Raw genomic sequence first — 21,550 nt, forward strand, 5'->3', positions numbered from 1 at the left:
ATAGATGGCGTTGAGTATCAAGACTGAAGTTCATCTCTAAGAGTTGTGATGAAAAGTTGACAGTTTACAGTAGTGGATTTATAATTTATATTATCAAATAAAATGTTTCTCGGATTATTTTAAGTTCTGATTAATCAATTAACTCTATTTGTTTCTGTCACTTTTGAAAAATCGAATTTTTATTGGTTCGTTTAGTCAGCAGAGACGTGATCGATGTATCAACAAAAAGACCTGCCGATTTTTTCGCGAACGTTTATCTTTGTGGATCGTTTTGTTGACGTTAAGAACGTCAACTATACTTTTTATCAATATATTTCCTTTTTATATTCTGTTGCATTATGAATTGCGTCATGAAGATCGACGAACGTGAACGTCAAGGAGGCACAATGAGTTTGAAAAAAGAAGAAACATCTTTGACGGTGTCCATAACAGAATCATGTACTGAAACGAAAGCTATTACGGACTCTAAAAGTCCGCAAATTCGTATTGTTCGTGGTACTAAGAAATTTAAAGTAGATAATACTGACTGCACTAATTGTAACGAAAAGAAAGGTTAGCATCTGATGTTTAATTGATTTTACTGACTGATTGCATTTAATATATTTATAATTATATTCATTATGTATATTCATTGAAATCAATTACGATTTATTTATTCTTATATCAAGAAAATTTTTTTGGAAACTTTAGACTTCAAGGAAGATGACAATGCAGAAACAAAAGTTAGGTCTTTGAAGCGATCTTGTGAATTGTGGTCGATGGAGGATAAGAATACTTTCTTTAAAGCTCTAAATGAATATGGCAAAGATTTTGATGCTCTTCAAAATTATTTTCAAATTCAAGGAAAAAGAAAAGGCCTTTCCGACCCTATGATTAAAAACAAAGAACAAATCAGGCATTTTTATTATCGAACATGGCTAAAAATATCAAAGCATCTGAAATTTTCAGAAGGTTAGCATATACTTATTTGTGATATCATCTAATATGATATCATTAATTTATAGTTTTCTTCACTTCTAAGAAACAAAAATTCGTTGCACATCATGAATATTATTACAAAACATATAGAATGATTTCTGAATTACAGATGTAAAAAAAACTTCACAAGAATTATATGGTTTAATTAATTATGGTGAACTAAGAAGGAAGTTGCCTCGTATACACGAGAAAGTTCATTTAAAATTAAATGAATTGATTTATTGGGGATCTACACAAGTGAGGCTTCGTGGAAAAACGATGAGGATAAAAACACCGATATGTAAAGCTTTAAGAAAATTGAACCAGTTAGAAGGTAAGTACGATATATCCACTATCATTCTTATATGGAATGCATGCGAAAGTATAATCCACAAATGACATGACCGAATGAGTTCCACATGAAGATAGAAATTTAACGATTAAACTATATGTTTAAAATGACTCGATAAAGCTTTGTGTATATTTATATGTGGATAACAGTATGGTCAAAAATTCTCTCATGAATAAACAAAAATCAACAATTAAGAGATCAAATGGAAAAATATATTAAATAAAATGTCGAGTAAACGTTTACGATCATAATCGTTAAAAAAAAACCTAATTATACATTAAATTTGTCTCCCTTGATAAAGAGAGAGTAGTTTTAGATCAGTATGACATCTATCATAATATTCATAATATATTCTCATTCTACTGGATTTACATAAAGTTTGATAACATTTTAAATGGTTTATTGTACAAGAACTACATATGATATTACTTTCATGTGCTTATCATTTTTAAGAAAAACTGTCAAAGTTCGTTGCACATTACATCATATTATAGAAATTCAATGTAAGAATCGCGTATGATTCAGATGTTCATAGGGTGATACAACTCTTGCCATACTCTCCCTAATATCCCTAATATCTCCCTCTGTGATCGTAGCGGTCGTCTCTTATATTTTCTATTTGAGTTCCTCTTCATCGCGTAGTAAAGACGATACATACACGCGATCCTTTATCTATTCTCATAGAAAGAAGTTACACATATGGTAAAATCGGATGATCTTGGTGAATGTGCCATGGAACATCTGTCTCTTTCTTCAGCACATTCGATTCAATGCTGAGACGTTTCTGCATTCAGGTATGCACGAACGTTATTAGGAAAAGAGAAGAGTACTTTAAAAGAATCTTTTTGCATTTGGGGTATCAACCATTGTTGCAACATGTTCAGATACACATGGTGTCCTCGGTAAACAAAAAAAGACCATGAAGTTTTCATCGCGACGATACATTCGACAATCATACTATTATTCAATAATTTGTTGATATTCAATGATTGATCGCGTCCAAGTGCAATAGTTATGCTTGTGATATTCCCATTTATGTTGTTTAAAAATGTTGCTTCGTCGTTGAAAATTAAGCGGTTCATAAAGTCGTGTTATCCTTTTTTACCTGTTGTTGCAGCTGGTAACAAAACTGGAAACTGCAATCGAATGACGAAACTACGAGATTTTGTGCGATAAACACAACAAAAATATATAAAGTTTTTCTTCGAAGTGATATACATGTAGGTATGATATTATATGTAGTCCTTGTGCAATGAATCATTTTAAATATTACGGAATTTTATATAAATCCTGTACTTTGCTTCATCGATACGATAGTAAATAGTATGATAAAAGTAGTAATATTTGAATAAACAAATAATTTACGACTTATTCTGCTTATTTACAATGAAAAGCAAAAAAGAAATAATAATGAAATCATCTCAATAAATCTTCTAAATCTTCACTTCTATCCTTAATCACTAATCTATCCTAGCACATGATCCTTATCCACGTCCACGGCAAGTTATTCTGAAATGAAGAAAATGAAAGTAAGAAGATCATCGATTTCGTAGATTGGCAGGAAGAAATAAAGCTCCCGTCTAGGGTGACCGTAGAATTAAGGCCCCGCAATAACATGGCATGGTGGAAGGTTCAGGCTTCTTCGATGAATCCAAGGGTACGTACCCTTCTACCGATACAAAGACGTCTTTCTAGCTTGCTAATATTCTTGCAACAACGATGGCAGCCCTCGAAATACAAAACTGTATCCTTCCTACTCTTGTATACAATTTCCGCGAAGTTATTTTAATTGTATTCAAAGAACACTCGGTAATCTCGGTTTTTTTTTTTTTATTGAAATAAAGTATATTTGATAAATGAAAGTGAATCCTTACATGAAAAGTTTTATAGTATATCAATACAGAAAACGTAAATATAGAAGATTTAAAAGATGTCCGTCTTTTGCGTGTTGCACCACCGGAAGGTTGCAAAATCGCTTTGCCTATGGTGAACCTAGGCGAGTATTTGACAAGCAATAGCGTTAGTTTGAATTCGTACGAAAAGCGTCTCGGATTGAAAAGTTCACGAACTGAGTTGTTGGGTGCAGTGCAGTACTTGAAGGGTGTCAATAAGAGAGGAATAAAGAGATACAGGTTGGACAAAAGATGTTTAGACAGGACAACGAGTGATCAGTGTGCACCGAACGACAACAATAGTGATGTTGATCTTAATGATTCAACTGGAAGTGTATACGATAAATCTGCCGTTCTAAATAACGAAAAGAAATCTTCCATGGAACAGGCAACCGAACCACATAGATATCCAGGCAGGGAAACGGTTGATAGGATTCGTAGAGGCTGGAATATTGAGGAAACGAATACGATGACGATGGGTGATCTATTTCTGATGGTATTGATTCAATAAGATTCATTTAAGCATTACATTATTTTCATCCTTTTTTATTTCTTCTTTTCCTTTAACCCTTCAGCGATTCGTTTCTATGATCAGATGTGAACTATATTTGATAATTTATTATTTTTTATTTAACTCTTTAATTTTTTCCTTAGTCGTAGAATTTTTGCAAAAACAATCATATTGTTCGTTACTTATACACGCGATAACGTAATTGTTAAAAGTTGAAAAATATTTAGATATTTTAAAGTTATAGATTATAATGAGACAACATAGATCTAGACAGCCTGATTATCAAGAAAACACTGAAGGGTTAAATGCGATATGCAATTTGATCGACACGTTGGAAAAAGCATCCTTCTAATTCACCAAACTCGACAGTTTGGACGTGAGTCGAAGATAATTCTAGAGTATTGGTGGGACTCACAACCATGGAGAGAACACACAACGGAAACATCATTAGGAGTTATACGAGACGACAGTCTCTGTTTGGCTTTACAGAAACTTTTGTATTTAGCGAAACACAATTATGGAACGAACAAAGTAAGACACGTTCTAATCACTTCGATTTCTAGTCAATTAAAGTAAAATAGATTAATAGAGATTAAATTAATAGAGATTTCTCTCTCTCTCTCTCTCTCTCTCTCTCTCTTTTTCTCTTTCGTTCTCTTCTTCTCTGTCTCTCTTTTTATTTAGGTCTACGATAATGCGTCGGGAAGTAACGAGACCGTGATCTCGTCGCGAGTACTTTCAAGCAAAGAGTCGGCTTTTAGGAGACCGTTGATACCACAAACTTATCACAAAATCGGAGCACCTGATGCTTTTAAAACGCAACTCGATGTAAGTTCCTTACCTTTATCCTTTGCTTTCAAGCTCTTTTCCCTTTCGTTAAATACTAGAATACGAATTTTTTGTTTTCTCTCTTTTCCGTAGAAATTCAAAACGCGTTTCTGTAAGAGAGGCAGAACAGTTAGACAAAAGAGTCTTATCGTCCAAAGGCTATTACCGATAACGTCTAATGGCAACGTTCAATCGGAAAATGTGATTTTGTCTGATACACCGACGACCAGTCAAAGTAATAATACTAGTAATAATAATAGTAATAACAATAGTAATAATCCATCGGTGGACGGCAGCGTTATACAGGATGACAAAATAACGGAAGTAGAAGAGCAAAGAAATAAGAATTTCTTACCGATGGATGGCATCGAACCGGAGTCCAATCCGAAACCAACGAATTCTATTATAACCAGTGCTACGCAAATACTTAAAGAGGGTGAATGGTTGAATAGCGAGGTCAGTATGCACGAACGAACACTCGAACATATAATACGGTTGGAGATATATACGCTTATTTCCCCCATGAGACACCAATATACATACATATGTAATGTACTTATACCCTTCATATCTCTTATAAAAATCATAAAAGCTGACAAAGATCGATGTTCGTGGCCAAGTGAAAATCAGTAAGACACTATGAGACTTCGAAGGGTTACTTTGAGGGTCGAATTTGCATTTCTTTGATCTTAAACGTTGATAACATTTATATTTGCTGAGGCTCGGCTTAAAAATACTTTCCCGCAGCAAATATATATATATATATATATATATATATATATATATATAAGTACATGTATTATCTTTTAAATTAATAATTTTTCAACATATATGAGTTAATAATTTTGTATAAAATTGGATTCGCATCGATCAGTCCAATCAAAAACATATGATTTCGTTTATAAAAAAAAACTGATTGACTTTTATATATCTTTTACGCGTTCATCTATGCGTACGACTTTTTTAAACGAAATTTTTTCATATCTATAAAAAGAATGGAGATATTCAAGATGATTAAAGTTATTGTCCAATCTTTTATATGTATATGTATATAGAGATATGCATAGAATTTCGATTATTGTTATCTCTGTTACGATTTTATCGAACGATTTCAGGTCGCCGATTTCTCGTTAAGCAGCTTTCTAGGACAGTTAGAGTCGCCGTTAAAAGGCTCTCAAAGAAGTCAAGTTGGAGGACATACCGTTGAGGACGTTCGACCCTCTTCAGACGTAATTACAATTATATGAAATAAAAAGGAAACTTATGTGTCGTATTGTAAGAAAAATTAATTCCTGGTCATGTATCGTTTTAGGTTGTATCGCACATGCAATGTCTGATGGCCGAAAACAGCGTGGATTATATGGCCAAATTCGCAAATCTTGCATCACAAATCGCGGATGATGAGCATAAAGCGCAGATATTGTAATCCAAAAATGGTACCTGACTTAACGTGATGTTACATTTCTAATTAGAATCATCAATATTCTCACATTTATATATATATATATATATATATATATATATATATATTCACACATACACTGTGTATACACGTGTGTCTAAGAGCGCAATAAACGTTATTTATTCCACTTTTATTTTTACAGCTGACTTTATTGTGTTCTTTTTTATTCTTCCTGACAATTTAAAATTCATACATTTTTCGTCTATTTATCTGATATATAAACAAAATATATAATCGTATATTTTTCATAAATATTATAATAATTTATGATCGTTGAGCTTTAAAGAAAAGTAGATTGATAAAGTGGATAAATAATTATGACTTTGTTACTACCGTCAGCTTTATTAATGAATGTTGAATAACTTTGAACGTATCTTTTCAAGAAAAACAATTTTTCAAATTTTCCTCGAGTGCAAAAAAAATACTTATCTTTGAAGATTTGTAGATAACAAATTAGTAACATTTTACAGGATCTTTGCTCTTGTGAATCCGTTGAATCATCACTTAGTCAAGAGTGAAGAGATGTATGTACGCTTAGTCCGTTCCAAATAGGCTTTTCTCGAATCTTGATACATCCAGTCAACTTCTTACCTCTCACTTTGCTGGATGCTGATCTGTCCAAACGCTTCAGAACTGCTTCGCTCAGGCTCGTCAGAACTCGATATAGATCTTATTGTTAGTAGTAGGAGATTTCTCGCATGCGTATACAGTAACACATTTACACACATATATGCACATGTACACACATACATTTATAAAAAAATATATCACGAAAAAGTTGCATTGCAGTCGATGCCATTAGAGCTTGGATTTATAAAATTTTCAATAACGCCGAACGCATGGTTTTTTTCTTTTTGCGTTTAGATAAGAGCGGTACGCTCTTTTTTTTTTATTTAACGTTTATCGCATATTCACAGAATCGATATTCTTTTAATAGACTTTTCAAACGATCAATTTGTTACAAATTTAGATTGAAATTAGGTCACTTTAGGATTACGATGAAACAATTACGCGTTCGTATCCCGTATCGCGGTATCTCTGCGATGAAAATGTGAACATAGTCGATCTCTTTATAGTAAATATATTTACTACATTAAATAGTATAAATATATTTTTGATAAAATTAGTCGAAACTAACAGATTTATAACAAAGTCACCTATAAGACGTAATTAAAAGTTTATTCGTTCGTTAAAAGAACGAGTCCATGGAATTATCGGATACTTTCTCGGAAAGTTCACTCTTCGTAGCTACGTTTAGAGATAGGTTTTGTGCTCTTGAAGGATGGTCCTAATCGAACAATGTCTTTAACGGTTCAACTTTCATCTTACAATTAGACGTTTCATTATTCTTGTTTGATAAGAAAAGAAAACAATTATAAAAAGAAGAAAGAAAAGAAAACTAAGAAAATGAACAAAGTCTTCCGTCTTAATAAAAATAATGATAACAACAACAACAACAACAATAATAATTATAATAATAAATAATAATAACATTAATAATAAGGAATATAAAAAGAAACTTCGAACATTCCATAAGAAAACAATGAATTCTCAGAGAAATCTCTGGAAAGATGAAACGTGTGGAAAATTCGTAGAGAGAGAAAAGAGAGGAACGTGCAAATAATGTATGTCGAGAAATAAGAACAGATGTAAAAAAAAAGAAAAAAGAAAAGTGAAATGAAAATAAAAGACAGGAAACAGGTTATCGCCGAGAGATTTTTCTTATCTCGCTTATGATCGAAGGAAGATGAGTAGTTCATCTCGAATGCGTGCCAAGGCATTGCGAAAAGAGAGAACGAGAGAATGAGAGAGTGGAGGAAAGAAGGAAGGAACAAAGTGCGCGAAGCTTAGAAGACCGATCTGCGCAAGCACAGGTGGTGCAAGTTCGAGGGTATAAAGAGTCGAAGCTCGATCTGTTAGTGCGCATTTTGTGCTTCATGTGTCCGTTATTCGGATCGTATTATTGTTTCTACGACTCTAATCGACGCGTTATTCTTAATTCTATCTTCATCCCCTTTCTTCATATATCTTCTTATCTTTCACATAAACGCGATCTTCTTTATTCGAAGCTCGTTCACGGAGACTTACATCGACGCGATCTCTAATTTTCGGATTTAAAAATAAAAATAAAAAATCTAAGAAAAAAAGGCAGAAGTCAATCGCGTGTGGGACATCACCTGTACACTTCTTCTTCTTCTTCTTCTTCTTCTTCTTTGAGGTGAGTACATACATGGAATATTTGAAATAAAGAAAGAAGTTTTTAGCAAATGCGATTTCTTTTTCTTTTTAATCTTTTTTTGCAATTTCTTTTTTCTTTTTTCTTTTTTAATTATAAGATTGAAGATGTCGTTTCTAGGTAAGTAAAGTAAACGATAAAAAGAAATGAAATAATATAAAAACGGACGACTCGTTCATTCATTTTCTTATGCAAGTCCAATTAAAACTTTCGATAATATGCGGTTTGTCTTATCCACTTTATCCGAAAGAGAAATAATAAAATAATCATTTCTCTTCTACGTTACCAAGAGAAAGAAAAGAACTTTTTTTTTATCATTTTCGTTCGAGTAACGTGCGATTCCTTTGATTCATTTCAGAGAGCGCGATGATTATTTAGAAATATCCGTTTTCTTACGTTGTTCGTGAGATTAATTACGTTTCGACTTGAGAATATTATATTTTTCATTTTTTAATAGATTCTCTTTGTTTAAAAAGAAATGGAAAAGAAAGAATTAATTTTAGAAAAAGATGTTTTGATCATGAAACGCGTTTAAGACATATGTTCCATTCATTAAATAAAGAAAGAGATATAGATAAAAAGATGACAGCGTATTTTTTCTTCTCCATTATTAAATTATTATCAGTCTGGAGATACTGTCTCCAGAGAGATAGAATGAAAGAAGAAAAATAAAATAACGGTTCTACGTCATAGTCCGCTTAAGTAATAATTATCAACGTATGATTGTTCCTATACTATGATTAGATTCGATTGAATCGACCCGATAACATCGTCTGCATTAGATATGAACTCATAATGCAGTAATTAATCTCCTTTTAGTCACATCGTCGATTTATTGATGACGATGTGTTCACTCGTTCGTTCTTGATTTTCTTATTTTTTATTCTATAACGATCTCTCGGACAATTTTCTCAATAAAAGCCTGTCAAATATGAGATCTCTAAAAATCTTAACGATATTTGTGCATCGACTTGCGCCAATGATCTTGCCAACAAATTGGATAATTGGATTTCATATGATAATCATTGACACTTTCTTTTGTGCAGCCGCTCACCTCGTCGGCTCTTTAAACGTCATTCGCGTGTGCGTATCGACGTCGAACGACGCTCTTTGCTTATTAAACGGTCTTTAGTTTACCAAAAGAAGCTCGATAATCAACCCTTAAAGGGATGCGGAAAATTATGTTAACGTAAAGGGAACGACGAGTGACGTGTTTGTCGATCAAATCGATTATTAAATCGCATCGTGTTTCTCGCGAAAATGTTCGACTCGGCGATATTCAATATTGTCATAATTCTATGCGACGATAAAGAGTCGAAAGAGAATAAGACTTTTTTTCTTTTATCCGATCAATTTTTAGAACTCATCTTAAGGCGACTGATAGGTGGCAATGCTAAAAAAAAACAACCCTTACATTATAGGCTTCGGATGAACAAGTACAATAATTTTATTTGCCGTCATGACCCTCGTATCTGAAAGCTCTTTAATAAAATGAAACGGCAGGAATCATCACGTGGGTTTTCCTATCGTATAAATTATCTCGGCGATGATTGGAAATGAAAGAGCAAAAGACACGTTTTTCTTTTCTGTTTCTCTATCTAATTTTCTTTTCTTTTTTGATATATTCTCTATTGGTAGAAATACGTAATGGAAAAAGACTATTTTGATACGGTTATTGAAAATAGCGTCCAGAAGAGAAAAAAAGTCAGATCTTTTTCTATCATTCTTCATCATCGATTATGTTTATCCGATGTCTTGGGAGTACTCATCCTCTTCGAAAGAAGATCATGATGTTACGTCAATGCTATTCCACAAACATCGGGCACATTTATCGGAGAGGGCCAAACGGTGATTTGGATTTTTGATAGGTCCAAGTCTGACAGGTTCGAATCGTTAGGATATTAAACGACTTACTTGTAGTAGATTATAGCTGAAGAGATCATCCTTTCTCCGAATTGCAAAAATTCTTTTTCATAATAATATATTTCATCGTTGAAAAAAAATGCTTGTATCTTTCCTAATCACCACTTAATATCAATTTATTGACATCGTCTTATTAACATGAGATCATTATTAACGATAACAAAATGTGCAATATAAAGAATGTAATTTTTCTTATATTTTTTTATTATATTTATAACGTTGTCAAGATGATGAAAGAAAGTAAACAAGACGTATGCACAAGAGAAATCATTTTGATAAATTGAACGAAATATTGGACCGAACACTTTGAAGATTTTCTTTTTGCGATTTTTCAACTCATTAATGCAAAATTGAACTTCTAAAGACATTTAACGAGCATATAATTACTGTGGTAAACCGTTATATATCCCACAAGAGTATATCAACATTTTAGATAATATTTTATTCTCGTGTGATGCTACTAAAGTGGATGTTTCACAGACGTTACGACCCACCTTTATCAGGTATTGGACGGAATTAAATGAACTTGCAGTAATAAAGCCTCGTTCTGGTCGATCCTAAACTGGAGTACTTAACAATTTTATTGTCTCCTTAATTTTGAGATAGAAATGAATACTGAATTTAAAAGATGACATTTCTTTCTCTATCTTACTTTTTCTCTCTCCCTGTCTCTCTTTTTTACGAGACACAATACATTTAATGATATGCACTTTACGGACAACGCGTATCCGATTGACTCGATCATATAATGGATAAGGTGAATCGATAAATAAATAAAGAAGCAGGATTAAAGCGTTAATATCCGAGTTGACCCTCTGTCCTCCTGACCTTTCTTCAGTAAAAAATCGAGCTGGCTAATGATAAAGGACCGTTGATGATGCACATATATGTACCACGACGTATCCTAACGTTTACCATGTGACATCATAATGACGATTAGAAGAATATAAGATTAACTCGGCAGCCATTATATTATATCATGCACAAAGTTAATCCAATCAAGCCTTACAATAAGCGATCCTGAACGGCAAATTGATAGTAATCCTCTATATGTATGTGTGTGTGCGTGCGTGTGCATATGTGTGTAGGTGGCCTAAATTTAATATTAAATTATAACAATCGAGAAATGTCGTAACGATTGTGAATCAAATTTATTATTATGAAATGTCTCATTATCGGGGATGAAAAGGCAGAAAAAATCAAGAATTATTAAAGAAACACGCCTTTTATTTCGACATTTTTTTCTTTCTTATCATCGTTCGTTTTTTCTTTTAATACATCTAAAGTCGATCGATCACTTCACGTTCCTTTATGTGATATTTTTTCTCAAGCGCAAGCATTTTGGAGAAAACCACGCTACCTCAAGTCGCTATACAACCTTCGAGCCCCTACTTGAAAGAAGGTACATAGTCGAAGATGGTTTATCTTTGAAGTTCCCAGCTAATTTAAAGGTCCGAACGGATCACTCGTGTGAGCTAAGAGAAACCCTCGGATCGATTGTAAAGGGCAGAGACCTCCAAAGTGTCACCTTCGTTCGTTTCAACGAGAATAATGTGGATATATCTCTCTACGTAAATCAATGTATAGGATTCTGTGTGTCTATGTGTGATCGTGTGTATGAGTTCAAACCATTGATGTGAAGTCACTGTAAGGTGTGTACAGTTTCCCTGTAGCTCTTCGTAGGGCCTCTCAAGTCAAGAATTTCGTATGCCGACAAACAGTCCCTAGAGTTTTCACGATAGATAGAGAAGAGAGAAAGAGAGAAAATCGATCGATCTTTCGAAAGCTGTCGAAGGGAAAATTCGTTGTTTGCGCTCCGTCGCTCGTGTATCGTTTGGTCCTCACCATCATCGGTATCAACATCAATACCTTCTGCTGTATGGAAGAAGTTTAAAGGCACAATATATCCGAAGGTTCTTAGTCTTGCGTCTATGTATTTATTTACTCTCACTAAGTCACAAAAAGGCACAAGATTATTTTTACCTTCATTTCCACGGAGTTACTCGGGAAAAACAAGTTAGCAAGGAAGAAAAATTCCAAGTGTAATTCCCTTTAGGATTTATTAATGTAGTCACAGTTGTAGAACGTTGCTAAACAAGAGACAATGCGTAGGTAATGCACGAATTCGTTTCTGTGTAAAAAAAAGAAACATAAAAAAGAAAAAAAAAGAAATGGTACGACAAAATAAGTCGCAGTTTCACTAATTCTTTCCTTTTCCCTTGGGATTTTGCAAGCACATGAGGTTTAGTCGGTTCCACGTATAATGGATATATATAATAAAAGTGGTCTTCTAAGCGTGAAAATGAATAAAAAAGTAACGTTCGTTGTAAAATGTTGATGTGCAAAGAAGTACTAGATAAAAGTTTGCAGATAATTTCTTTTTTATTTCCTTTTATAATCGTCAAAGTAGTGGAATGCAAAATAATTTCTATATTTGCATTGAAGTTATCACTCATAGAGAGAGAGAGAGGAAGAGAGAGATTTAATTAAAATTTTAATTGCTTGATAATAATGATGAACAGAAAAGTAATAAACATTTACAGAATCGATAAAAATAATCTTTAAATATTCATACTTATTGTTAGATGCTTATAATTGCGTCCGCTTGGCTCATTATTTAAAAAAGAAATTTTATTTTTTTTCAATATCTTTAAATAAAAAAGAAGAAAAATAAATAAAACAGAGATGAAACATTTCGGGCTATAGAATTATTTTACGGGATATAAGATAATAAAAAAATAATCGATGCGTTATCAAAGGTAACAAGTTTGAAAATGATCTCGGACGAGATCAAACGTGAAAGATTCGTTCGAATTAATTGAAAGAATAATCACGTTAGCGTTTGTTCGGCGATTCATCAGATAGTAATTTATTCGCATATAAGTTTCTTACATATACCCGTCAAATTATTCTGGGCAGTAACAGTAGAAACTAGAAATATCAAAAGTAACAAGAGCAAGAGTAGCACGTGCTTCATTCATTGGTCGGTAGCCTCGGTGAGGGACTCGTAAATGAGGCATGATTCAAATGAAACTTCCGGCTTCGTTTATATCGTTCGATGTCAATTCGCCTTGTGCTCTTAGATGCTCCATTTAGAGTCAATCGTCAGTTCTTCTCCTACATATATCCATGCTTATCTCAATGTCTTCAATGGACTTTAATTACTTTCCGCGAACGACAACCTGTCAAACTTGAGTCCAATCCGACATCTCTAACACGGATAAAAAGAAATAACAAATAGATTGTTAAAGATTGATAAAGTTAGAAAATATGAATAATAGTATAGAAAAGTATGATACTAAAGTATAGAAAATACATTTATTGTATTTAAAAATAGTAAAAAAACCTTTGATACAAATACGATTATCCTTCAATACATAATTTCTTTTTTTTAGGTATTAAGTACATATTAAGAAAGAAGATTATATTATCATAAATTTCTTTTTACGAAATTTAATTAGGAACTATATTGCATACGTTACATTGCGTATTGAATATATTATCGTTCTTTTCACATTCATTTAAGGATTAAGAAGATAAAATTGTAACATAATTTCGATCGTGTCAATTGTTTTCTCTGATGTTTTCTCTCTGATTTTCTCTTCGCCGTGTAGCGTTCGACGATATAAATATATCAATTAATGTCAGATGTTGCTGATAAGAGAAATCAACATTTGCAAGTTACCTCTATGAAACATAAAATAACAGATAAAATGAAAGTAAAATGACGAAAGATTCAACCATAGGTGAACCACTCGAAAGTTGATTCGATGGAATAAATTCTCGAATGACAAAGAGGAAATTGAATCTGCTTTTACTATTACTGCTATTACTATTATTATTATTTTTTGTTTCACTTTATCGGATCTTTTGGTGGAATATAGATGTATTGGTATTGTTACATACGTATGTATGTGTATATCCACCTCGATCACCAAAGTTGTTTCAAAACTATGATGTGCCATACATTTATTCACATTCCGCGGTAAATCGTTTCGTTTCGTTTCTCGTTAAAACCACCGTTTAGCTGCACGTATTTCATCCGCGGATAGTGTCTCGTCTGGGGGATATCAAAGTTCGGATCTGCGATGTTTGCATAGAATCAAATGAAATCGAGAATTTCAAATGGTAAATCGTAAGTCGATTTTAAAGTACGTCGAATTGCACACGTATATTTTGCGATCTTTGATAACATATTGATTCTTCTTCTTTAAAGAAGAAAATTTCATGTAAAAAAACCTTATCAACCATATACATGTGCGTGTGTATGTACATATGTATGTGAATGTTTATGTACGAAACTCGTCATCGAAGGCTACGTTCGAAAATCGATAAAAAAAAACATGAAAAAAAAAAACGTAAAAGAACCTTTTTCATTTTTCTTCTAGTTATTTTTTTTCTTTTTGGTGACGATACTAAGGTCATCCTGATTTTTTTTTTTCAACAGAAACTCTACCTTTCTCCTTTAATCTTCTTCTCCCACGCATAGCGATTGCCTGGTCCGGTAAACCAATTTGAATTATCGGACTAACCAGTGTGAGTTCTAAATGAAGAATCGATAGAACATTAATCGAACATTGATTATCATTACAAAGTATTACATGAACAACGGTTACAAATGATCGCCATTATTCTTACTCCGATGTACACCGAAATTACGAAAGCTCTAAAACATTTTATAATATGTACTCTTTGTGTCCTTTAATAAATCAATAAATTCTTAGATACTTTCTTTTTTTATCCGGTTATTTACTTTGGCTTGCAATTACGAAAAAGTGATCGGAATTATGAAGAAAAAGAAGTCTACAATATTAAATGGAAAAATTCTATCACGTAATACATAGTCTTATTGTGAAAAGACTAGCTATAACAGAATCCAAATGAATCTAAGCGAACTCCCTTCTATCTGTATCTATCTCTATCTCTATCTACTATCTCTGTCTCATCTACTACGTCATCGAGAATGGCCAGGCTACTCGGCTTGCATGATTATTCGGCCGAGCGAGTATTTCCATGTCCCGATACATCACTTGACCTGATCGGCTAGCTCGAGCATAACGTGGTCGATTAATTCACATGCGTTAAAGCTCGCGCTCCTATCTTCAATTCCTGTTTCTCGTCCTTTCTTTTTCACCTATTGCTTCTTTCTCTATCGATTTGTGAATAAAATCTAGCATCTAATTAGTTTTTAATCATTTAAAGAAAATTGCTTAAACATGATGAAAAAGCATAATGACGCCTAAGTAATCAACAAAAGAAACTCGACAAACGAATTTGCACAGTTGTTTATAAGCTAATATTTTTCCAATGGTATTTCGTTGGCCAAACTTCGAATTACATAAATAATTTTATAAAAGTGATTAACTGATATACCATTTTCTAACAAGTACAAGATGGTTAAAGAGGACTGTCACGAGGGTACATTAGTTCCATTAGATGAGCAAGGACGAACTATATTTATCAGACGCTAACATGTATAATAGTAACTTGTCTCGTTCCTCGGATTTTCTTTCTCCATTTTTACGATACAAAAGACCTCTTTTTCTCTTTCTTTTTTTTCTCTCTTAGGTTCTCGCTTGTCGTGCTTCATATTTTAACATCGTACACATAAGAGACCGAAAATTACGTTCGAGATACTCTTCTCTTTCTATCTACTTTTTCTCTCTTTCTTTACCTCTTCATTTCTTGGAACATCATCTCCGTTGTTCATTTTTAACGCCGCCTCCTTTTCCATGGAAAATGGAAAAGCAAGAGAAATATTAAAAGCGGTGGGATGCAACAAGTAGGCCATGTATTGTCTATGTGCTTGCAAATATGCCAATAACTGATCGTTCGTTGATCGGAACACAAATTTAATTTGTTATTAACGTATGTTCAGACTTCGTGTAATTAGCGAATCACTTCGTAGTATGTATATCTACGTAATAAATAAGTACGCTTTGCTCGTGGCATGGTTTCTTTACTCACATTTATACGAACGCGTATGTTCGTGTATGTATAAATCGTTTGGAATACGTTGAATAGAGTCGTCCATTAGGAAGCTTCACGATCTGCTGTCGGGAACAACGTTGAGCAAGAACGAGAATTTAGTCGTCCTAAGAGAAAAACCTGATTCAAAGCTCGAGACGAATTTCTAATTCAAGATGGCTGCTGCTTTCTACCATTTTTCGTTTATTAATTCATAAAATCTGACCCTTTTTGTTAAACGTAAAATTTCATGTATAGCGAAGAAAATGTTTATCGATCTTATATAATCTCGTACGGTATACACGTCGTATGTCACACGCGCGTACAAGATTAGCAATTGGTCTTTCAACGTAGTCTTTCAACGTAGTCTTTCAACAATTTGTAGAAAAAAAAAGGAAAGAAAAGAAGAAGAAAACGAAATCTCGTCAAACGTAATCTACTTGTTTGAAGATTTTATAACTTATGCTTTATGAAAGATAATATTTTTAATGGCTCGAAATCGACTCATATAAATCAAGCTGTATGTTATGACCTATGACGCTAGACATTTCGCATTTTAAACGTTCACGTACTTACGTATGCTCATCATTACGGAATTCTCGAAATTTTATTTCAAGATTTTTAGTTTCCTCTAGTCACTTAAATTCTCCTTACATTGATCAGCAAGGTATTAGAAGTAGAATGCATTTTTGAAGAGAATAAATTTTTCCAACATTTCAAATCTTACGTCCCATATCGAATATTTCCATTCTCTTAAAGTTCATCATTCGCCATACAGTTTATCTCATCGAGTTTACCAATGAATAATCAATAGAAAAAAAAAATGATTCGAACGATGAGGGAAACCGTTGAGAGGCTTGGCATCCTAAATATGTAAATAATTATTTATGATCCCGAATTTTAATATTGACTATAAAAAGAAAAATGTTCACTTTACCTGAACAATTTTGAAAAATGAGATGATTCAAACGAATTCGTATTGTTACGAATTTTAACGAAAATGGTATTATTACTCAATAATTAACATCCAGTTAATTCTGCTGTAAAAACATAAGTATACATTCGTGATAAAAGAATAGAAAGACATCCATGTTTATTTCATATGACGCATTTCATATATCTCAAAATGACTTCACTTTTTTTAAATATCTATAATCGGACTAATACCATTAAAAATAGTGATACCTGCGTCAAGATTTTACGTCATTGACGAGATACGAATCTTTTATCAAACCGGACGAAACACTCTTCCATGCATCATTATATAAATCATTGTCTTCATTATCAAGATCTTAGTTTCACTTTCACTCGGAGATCGAACACAAAGCGTGTAAGAAGTTTCATTATTACGATCAGTACAGTTAATTAATTAAAAATCATTTAGAATAAATCGTTTAGAATAAAAATCATTCGATTATAAGAGACAAATTTTTGTAGAAAAATATTGGAAAATTTGTGCGAAAGAAGAGAGAACAGCATAATCGTTATTTTAATGATCGTATAATTTTTTTCGTCGCAGGTTAAAAAACCAACCAGTATCGCAAGATGCCTCTATCGGAGTTCCGCAAGAAGAAGCTGCTCTACGTCTTCAACGCCTTCTTCGGTGAGTAAACGCTGACAGTTGGCGATGGCATAGTCGAACATAGTACCCTTGAGAATTCTCTCGACTCATCGAAAGGCACGTTTTACTCATAGTCTGTCTCTCTTTCTCTCTTTCTCATTCCCTTCTGTACCAAGTTCAGAGTGCGGCCGAAATAACAAACGGCCCGATAGACCATCTCTCTTTCTCTCATTCTCTCTAGTGAGCACTTTGATGTTACGCGAGATATATCGTCATTTCTTCCATCACGAGCATCCCTTCGCTCTCTAAACGATTCTATTTCATTCGTCCTCTCTCTCTCTCTGGACGATCTTTAACGAGAAAAACCATTTTTCGACGTGTACATCGAAAGAAAACGATAAAAGAGTGAGAAAGGAAAAGAGAAGATGACCTACATAAAAGGGGACGAAGAAGAAGATGAAGAAGTAAAGATGGCCTGTCCGAGGGTATGAGAAACTGTTTTACAGCCCTACGCGAATCTCTCGAGGCTCTTTTCGGCTCTCTGAAAGTGGAATCAAGGCTATAGAGAGGGGCGTTTTGTATGGCACCTACTAGGTGTTCGTTGAGATAGAGCGGCCGCCTATTTATGGTATCAACCAGGAGAAGATAAACAATGGACGCGTTGGGTCTGGATAAGAGGGTTGCCTCGCCATGATAGAATTATTTCTGCGAATGTGTATACGTAACCCATACATGTTCATACTCGAGAGACACATATAAAGTATATCTTTGTGATCCTTCCTTCTCTGCGTCGGTGTATGTATTTTCTATATATGTGTATTTGTAGCTTCTACGTGTCTTTATTAATGCTTACGTATACACGTAAGAATATCTATATGTTATGTGTGTGTATATGTAAGGGCACGAAAGGGAGAAGCACGATATTACAGCGATACTAATACACATATACGTGGATACTGTACACCCATACATTTTCTCGTATATGAATCATGGAGGTCACAGGCGTGTACACGCCTGATAGATCTCGTTAGTCCCTCACTTTCTTCGCTTCTTTGACCGCCGCGATTGGCCGCTAAACATATCCTACGATCGTTCTCCGTTGTCGATACACATTATTCCAGCATGGCTGGTGGTGCAACAAGGGACTCGTCCTGGACACAACCTATCGTTCTTTCGTTCTTTTTTCCTTTTCTCGCTTTCTGGTTTTTCCTTGAACCGTCGTAATCAAAGAGTCCGTGGAGAGCTTGCGAAGGGACCACGAGCTCGATGATGCGTCGAAAATCAGTATGATCAGCTGCTTTTTTCATCTTTTTTGATCAGCTTCTCTCTCTCTCTCTCTCTCTCGATATATATATATATATATATATATATATATATATATCAATTTATCTATCTATCTATCTTTATTGAAACAAAACTTAATTCATAATTTGGCACGTAGTCTCAAGGTTATCTAAAATTGGATATCAATTCTGGAGAATCACTTGACCATAATCTAAATACAGGACCTATAAAAAGTATCAATAAAGATTGTTTATGTATATAAATATATATATATAAAAATTTACTTATTAATTAAAAGTATAGATAAAAATGAGCTATGACAGCAATATTTTTCATAGCTATATACCTTTTTTAACTATCGCTGTTTTAAAATATTCCATTGTAAAACGTTTAGTTATGAATACGTATCGTACATATTCTTTCGGCCTACGACAATTACGCCGAAAGCTAACTGTAATGGAATATTATCGTTTTTTCACATTATCGCTCATAAACCCTGATAATTGATCACTGAGCGGACGACTTTAAGAGCCTAAAATAAAAACTTAAAATAAAAATGACAAAAAAATGATTACGTGCTCGGTAAAATCCATTGACTTATATATCTACAATCCGATGATTCTTTTATCGAAAAACGCAACATCCTATGTTTTCTATGATCGAGAAAGTAAATTAGTTTTCTAACGTTACAAAGAACGTTACAAATACATCAACCATAAAACTTTGGAATCATTTTTAGTCGAATGCATTTTCTCGATTTCCTTTAGCGATTTACTAATACAAGATCGATATTATGTTTCAGATGTTAATCAGAGCGGTGCCATCGATAAAAAAGATTTCGATCTAGCTGTTCAGGTATGATTATTCATTGACGTTAAAACGGTACAACTCGTTAATGTTCAACAAAAGTTTGATTACGTAAAGAAATCGTGTTCTTCTATCTTAGAGTAATTTCATTTTGTATCAATTACTATCCTTGGGTGATGTTTCATGATACTTATATTTTCCAGCGGATTTGCAGCTCTAGACATTGGAGTAGCGATAATCCAAAAACACAGCAGACGAAGGATACGTTGTTGAAAATATGGGAAGAACTACAACAACGTGCCGATTCTGATCAGGATGGACAAGTAATCAAAGATATATATATATATATATATATATATATATATATATATATATATTATATATACATTTATACATATATACACATACGTGACGAATAGATGAAAGAAAAATGAAAGAAAAAGGGAAAAACAAATAATCTTACGTTATTTTTATAGATCAGCCGAGACGAATGGTATTCCATGTGGGAAGATTACGCTAAGGATCCAGCAAGTGCGCATGATTGGCAGCAAACATACATGAAATTCATGTTCGACCTCGAAGATTCCTCCGGTAGGCTAATTAAGGTTACTCTCTTAAACGAGAGTAATAATAATAAAATAAAAAAAGAATGAGTGACAGAAGGGAAAGGGGAAAAATATCCCCAGACTTAATCTCACTCCATAGGTTCTCGGAAAAAATATTTTCCCAAAGCCTTTACATAGAGTATTCTATTTAAAGATTTTCGAAGTACATTTTATTCCCCTATAATGAACTTTAACAGGTGACGGATCAATCGATGAGAACGAGTTTAGCAATGTTTGTCATAGTCATGGCGTACAGGAGGCTGAAGCTCGTGACGCTTTCAAAAAGATGGGGGTGGTAAGCGAAAAATTCATGAATAAAAGATCCCTAAAGAATTTAAGGGATTATTTATAAACGAATGTAGGTCCAAATAAAATTTTTTCATGTTTTATTACCGTCCGTTTTTTTTCTTTTTCTTATTTACAGGGTAACGAGGTAACACGAGATAAATTCTTCGAGCTTTGGAAACAATACTTCACCTCTGACGATCCCAACGCACCTGGAAACTTTATATTCGGAAAGACCTCGTTTTAACCATCCTTTCGCTTCGGATTCGTACACGACGTTTATTATTATCTTTTCGTTATCAGCATGCCAAAATACATACGCTATCGTTATTAATTGAATAATTATTTTCAATCTGCGATGCAAGTTACGCGATCTCTAATCAAGTTTTAGTTTTTCTCTCTCTTTCTCTTTCTCTCTCTTTCTCTCTTTCTTTCTCTTTCTCTAGATAATATAGAGCTGAGAGATCTTTATATGAGAAAGAAGACGAAATATGAAAAAAGATAAAAGATATCGTAATAACTGTTAATATCTCGTTGTTAATCGGTAATAATCGTTGGTAACGCTATTAATCGCTGTAACACCGAAGCTAAGTATTGCGTAATGTTCCATAACGTGTTGTTGTAAATTTAGTTAACGATTTCGTTCTATACGAATCGTTCTATGTAATGTCGTAAAGAAAAGTATTGAGAGTTTTAATAGTTTCTATATGTTTGAATAAACTCATATAATTCGACCACTATTGTTATATTATACTTCATTTTTACTTAACGAATAGTTAATCTGTAAGTGCAAATTAATTTTTTTTTTATAGTTGGTAGACCTTCCTTCCTAATCATAATCCTTCTTTTACTATTTGTATACATATCTTACATTTTACAA

The 21,550-nt window shown here is 33.3% G+C and overlaps 2 protein-coding genes and 1 long non-coding RNA gene across 5 annotated transcripts; all 3 read left to right on the forward strand.

Annotated features, from left to right (window-relative positions):
• Positions 1-22: 22 nt before the first annotated feature.
• LOC122628534 lies at positions 23-6,135 on the forward strand. Its single transcript, XM_043810923.1, has 10 exons — positions 23-552; positions 691-951; positions 1,088-1,291; positions 2,863-3,053; positions 3,200-3,697; positions 4,082-4,243; positions 4,397-4,540; positions 4,634-4,996; positions 5,656-5,769; positions 5,853-6,135. The coding sequence occupies exons 1-10, from the start codon at positions 339-341 to the stop codon at positions 5,964-5,966; spliced, it is 2,265 nt and encodes a 754-aa protein (XP_043666858.1). The 5' UTR covers positions 23-338; the 3' UTR covers positions 5,967-6,135.
• LOC122628561 lies at positions 1,884-2,738 on the forward strand. Its single transcript, XR_006327074.1, has 2 exons — positions 1,884-2,103; positions 2,427-2,738. It is a non-coding gene; the product is annotated as an uncharacterized LOC122628561 (long non-coding RNA).
• Positions 6,136-7,911: 1,776 nt separating the features above from the next.
• Positions 7,912-21,404, forward strand: LOC122628547 (calexcitin-2). Of its 3 annotated transcripts, XM_043810956.1 has the most exons (9): positions 7,912-8,217; positions 12,076-12,086; positions 14,364-14,375; positions 17,647-17,731; positions 19,776-19,828; positions 19,984-20,103; positions 20,257-20,371; positions 20,583-20,680; positions 20,810-21,404. In XM_043810956.1, exons 4-9 carry the CDS (start codon positions 17,674-17,676, stop codon positions 20,915-20,917), a joined length of 552 nt encoding a protein of 183 aa, XP_043666891.1. In that variant the 5' UTR covers positions 7,912-8,217; positions 12,076-12,086; positions 14,364-14,375; positions 17,647-17,673; the 3' UTR covers positions 20,918-21,404. The 3 variants fall into 3 exon arrangements, with proteins under 3 accessions (XP_043666891.1, XP_043666889.1, XP_043666890.1); XM_043810954.1 differs by lacking the exons at positions 12,076-12,086; positions 14,364-14,375 and having other exon boundaries at positions 7,913-8,220; positions 17,648-17,731; XM_043810955.1 differs by lacking the exons at positions 7,912-8,217; positions 12,076-12,086; positions 14,364-14,375 and adding an exon at positions 17,337-17,458 and having other exon boundaries at positions 17,648-17,731.
• The last annotated feature ends 146 nt before the right edge of the window (positions 21,405-21,550 follow it).

Source organism: Vespula pensylvanica, chromosome 4 (assembly GCF_014466175.1).
Source record: "Vespula pensylvanica isolate Volc-1 chromosome 4, ASM1446617v1, whole genome shotgun sequence".
Classification (NCBI taxonomy): domain Eukaryota; kingdom Metazoa; phylum Arthropoda; class Insecta; order Hymenoptera; family Vespidae; genus Vespula; species Vespula pensylvanica.